The sequence below is a fragment of the Carlito syrichta genome, unplaced genomic scaffold, assembly GCF_000164805.1.
Source record: "Carlito syrichta isolate Samal-C Ts95f unplaced genomic scaffold, Tarsius_syrichta-2.0.1 Scaffold309091, whole genome shotgun sequence".
NCBI classification, from domain to species: domain Eukaryota; kingdom Metazoa; phylum Chordata; class Mammalia; order Primates; family Tarsiidae; genus Carlito; species Carlito syrichta.
The window spans coordinates 1-3961 of NW_007253187.1; the positions used below are offsets into that span (position 1 = coordinate 1).

The 3961-nt window shown below is 45.9% G+C and overlaps 1 protein-coding gene across 1 annotated transcript in view; it reads left to right on the forward strand.

The window, feature by feature from the left end:
* The first annotated feature begins 2500 nt into the window (after positions 1-2500).
* The window catches only part of PHF12 (PHD finger protein 12), a 12922-nt gene continuing 11461 nt past the window's right edge, over positions 2501-3961 (forward strand). Inside the window, exon 1 of the mRNA XM_008066681.1 lies at positions 2501-2684. Coding sequence (XP_008064872.1) covers positions 2535-2684 — 150 coding nt within the window. The 5' untranslated portion in view covers positions 2501-2534. The remainder of the gene's footprint in view (positions 2685-3961) is intronic.

A 3961-nucleotide genomic window follows, 5' to 3' on the forward strand; every position in this document is an offset into this window, starting at 1 on the left:
AAAAAAAAAAAAAAAAACCAAGAGTTCAATAAGTAAGCTGTTGAATGAATGAATGTTCCAAGAGTCCTATTGCCTTATCTTCCCGAAGTCTTGGGTACCTTTTCCAGACTGCTTCCTGAGCACAGAACAGAATTGTCACTTACTATCTTTATTTTTTAGAAAGCAAGATGTATTGAGAGGACAGGAAAGCTCCCACAGCTGGAGGGGACCCACGGGGGTTGCCCATCACTTACTATCTTTAAAAGAAGTTTAGGCCAGGCTTGGTGGCTCAGCCTGTAATCCCAGCACTTTGGGAGGCCAGGGCGAGTAGATTGACAGAACCCATGGGTTTGAGATCAGCCCAGGCTACTTGACAAGACTTTGTCTCTACAATAAAATTAAAAATGAGCCAGTTGTGGTAGTGTGCACCTTTAGTTCCAACTACTTGGAAGCTGAGGCGGAAGGACTGCCAGAGCCCAACAGATCGACACTGGGGTAGCCATGAGTGTGCCACTGCACTCCAGCGTGGACACAGAGTGAGACTCCAATTCAAAAAAAAGTTTAGAACTGGGCACGGTGGCTCATACCTATAATCCCAGCACTTTGGGAGGTGGAGGCGGGAGGATTGCCTGAGCCCATAGGTTCAAGACCAACCTGGACAACTTGGTGAGACCTCATCTCTACAATAAGTCAAAAAAATTAGCCAGGCATGTTGGCGCATGCCTATGGTTCCCGCTACTTGGCAGGCTGAGGTAGAAGGTGGAAGGATCACCTGAGCCCAGCAGGTTGAGGCGGCAGTGGCTGTGAGCATGCCACTGCACTCCAGCCTGGATGACAGAGAGAGACTCCTACTAAGAAAAAGGTTGGGGTGCAGGCTCAGTGGCTCAGCCTGTAATCCCAGCACTTTGGGAGGCCAAGGCAATAGAATTGCCTGAGCCGGGGAGTTTGAGACCAGCCTGGACAACTTGGTGAGATCTCATCTCTACAGTAAATAAATAAATAAATTAGCCAGGCATGTTAGCATGCGCTTATAGTTCTGGCGCCTGTAGTTCTGACTACTTAGAAGGCTGAGGCAGAAGGATTGCCAAAGCTCAGCACGTCGATGCTGGAGTAGTGGCGAGTGTGCTACTGCACTCCAGCCTGGGCGACGGACTCTGACTCAAAAAAAAAAAAAAAAAGATTTGCACAAGTGAAAGAGAAGAGTTATTTTGTATTCTTTTAAAGCATGCCACTCAAAGATTTATCTAGGAGGCTCAGTCTGGATGTCTTATTTTGCTTCCTGCTAAACCAGAAAAAAATGGCCATAAGCAGTTTACCTAAATATGAACCTTCAAGAGCAGCTTTCCAGCAAATGAAATATTATTAGTTGGTTAATTTTTTATTAGCCACTTAAAGGTTTTTACTAATTAGGAAGCTGCTACAACAAGCTCTTTCTTTTGAATTAAAGTGTAGGGTACTAGATATAGAAGAGGAAACTTGGCCAAGGTGATGGCTCATTTCTGTAATCCCAGCACTTTGGGAGGCAGAGGCAGGAGGATTGCTTGAGTCTGGAAGTTCAAGACCATCCTTAGCAACATAGCGAGACCTCATCTCTACAAAAAGTTTAAAAAAAAAAAAAATTAGCCGGGCATGTTAGTGCACCTGTAGTCCAGGTATTTGAGAGGCTGAAGTGGGAGGTTTGCCTGAGCCTAGGAGGTCAAGGCTGCCCAATACTTTGGGAGGCAGAGACGAGAAGATTGCCTGAGCCCAGGGATTTGAGATCAGCATGGGTAACAGGGTGAGACCTCGTCTCTAAATAAATCAAAAAAATTAGCCAGACATGGTGGCATGCGCCTGTAGTTCCAGCTACTTGGAAGACTATGGCGGAAGGATCACCTCAGCCCAGCAGGTTGAGGCTGCAGTGGCCATGAGCATGCCACACTGCACTCTAGCCTGGGTGACAGAGTGAGACTGCATCTCAAAAAAAAAAAAAAGCAATCCAAGGTTTGCCTCCGTGGGGGATGGCTGATATCAAAATGGCTTCATTAATGCTCCCTGGTACTAAGGAGTAGGTATAGGACAGGGTACACAGAACTCTGGTGCTGACTCGTTTGTCAGCCAAACTCCTATGTAGGACACAGTCCTGCTTCCTGTGAGAGAGAGGTCCTTGCTGGGCAGTCTGGATTTTTTGACAGGCAAGGCCTATGTCTCCTCTGAAACCTGTGCTATTCGGGTACCCTGAGAAAGGATGCTCTGAGCTGAAGCAGAAGACTATCAGAGGCTGAATTTGGAGTAGCACATCTTGGCTGATTCCCTATTTCCTATCTTCCTCAAGCCTCTCTAGGGAACAAGGACATGCCAGCTCTTCTCCACTGGATTAGGGAGGGCTGAGGGGAAAGTCTTATCCATGTTCCCTCTGACAGGAGTGCTGACATCCTGGCTTCTGATTGAAGGAAACCATGTGGCCGAGGGCGTCTAGATTTTAAATTCAGAGAATGAGGTTAACTAGAGGGGATTGCCTTTTGAGGCTCACCACAGGGATATGTCTGCTTTGTCCCTAGCTGAACCAGAAGAATATGACACTGAGCAATCGGTGCCAGGTATTTGATCGTTTCCAGGACACCATCTCACAGCACGTTGTCAAAGTGGACTTTCTGAACCGAATCCACAAGAAGCACCCTCCTAACCGCCGTGTGCTCCAGTCGGTCAAAAGAAGAAGCTTGAAGGTGAGTCACAGCCTAGTGCAGGCAAGATAGTAATCTCTGATTTCATTTGTGGGATAGACAGGATCATTGTCCCAATTTCACAGATGGGAGAAACAGAAGTCCCTGAGAATTTTGTGGTGCTTCAGCAAATAATGGATGTGACCTTACATTTTAAAACTTGAGGATGGTGGTCGTGATTATGAGGACCAAACCCCAAGTTGGCCTGTAAGTCTCTAGTTCTCTAAAGGATAAGCATCCTTTAAGCCATACCACCAAACTCAGATGTGCTCTGTTATTACTGCCATCTCTCCTGACACTCATCCTGTTTGTTGCTGTTGGATGACCCCTGTCCTAAACTATCTAATGAGGTGAAGGTAGGTGTGGTTAAGCAGAGAGCCATGTGGAAGGTAAGCAGCTATTTCCAGCTCAGGGACTTAAGAATATGTCTAAGGGAAAGTTAAAACTATTTTTCCAGATTGCCATTAATATATCATCTATAATATACCCCAAATTGCAGCATAGCTGTACCTAACATTTATATAGACTTGATTTTTGCCAAAGTGTGCTTAGAGATTGAAAGGAAAATGTTCTTCCTTGAAAAGCATTTAGGCTGGGCTTGGTGGCTTGCCTGTAATACCAGCACTTTGGGAGGCCAAAGTGAATGGATTGCCTGGCTCCACAGGTTCGAGACCAGCCCAGACAACTTGGCAAGACCTCATCTCTACAATGCATCAAAAATTAGCTGGGTGTGTTAGTGCATGCCTCTAGTTCCAGCTACTTGGAAGGCTGAGGTGGAAGGATCACCAGAGCCCAGCAGGTTGACGCTAGGGTGGCCGTGAGCATGCCACTGCATTCCAAGCTTGGGCCACAGAGTGAGACACCAACTCAAAAAAAAAGCATTTAGTGGTATGGAGGATGCTTCTTAAACCATTCAGTTCCCTCATTTTGTTAACCTAGAGGGCCCAGTACCATATACACACATATACACACACACACACATATATATATGTGACAACAGAAACCAGCAATTCTCAAATATGGCCACTTGGTGGCAGCCACACATTAAAATCAGTCATACCACTGCTGTCACCTCCAGTAGGTATCATCACTAGCAAGATGCTAACTGTTAAATTGTATAACAAACTTTTCTTTTCTCTTCTTTTTTTTTTTTTTTTTGGGTGTGTGTCCGAGTCTCACTGTCGCCCAGGCTGAAGTGCAGTGTCATGTTCACAGCCACCGCAACCTTAACCTGCTAGGCTTAGGCAATCCTTTCGCCTCAACCTTCCAAGTAGCTGGAA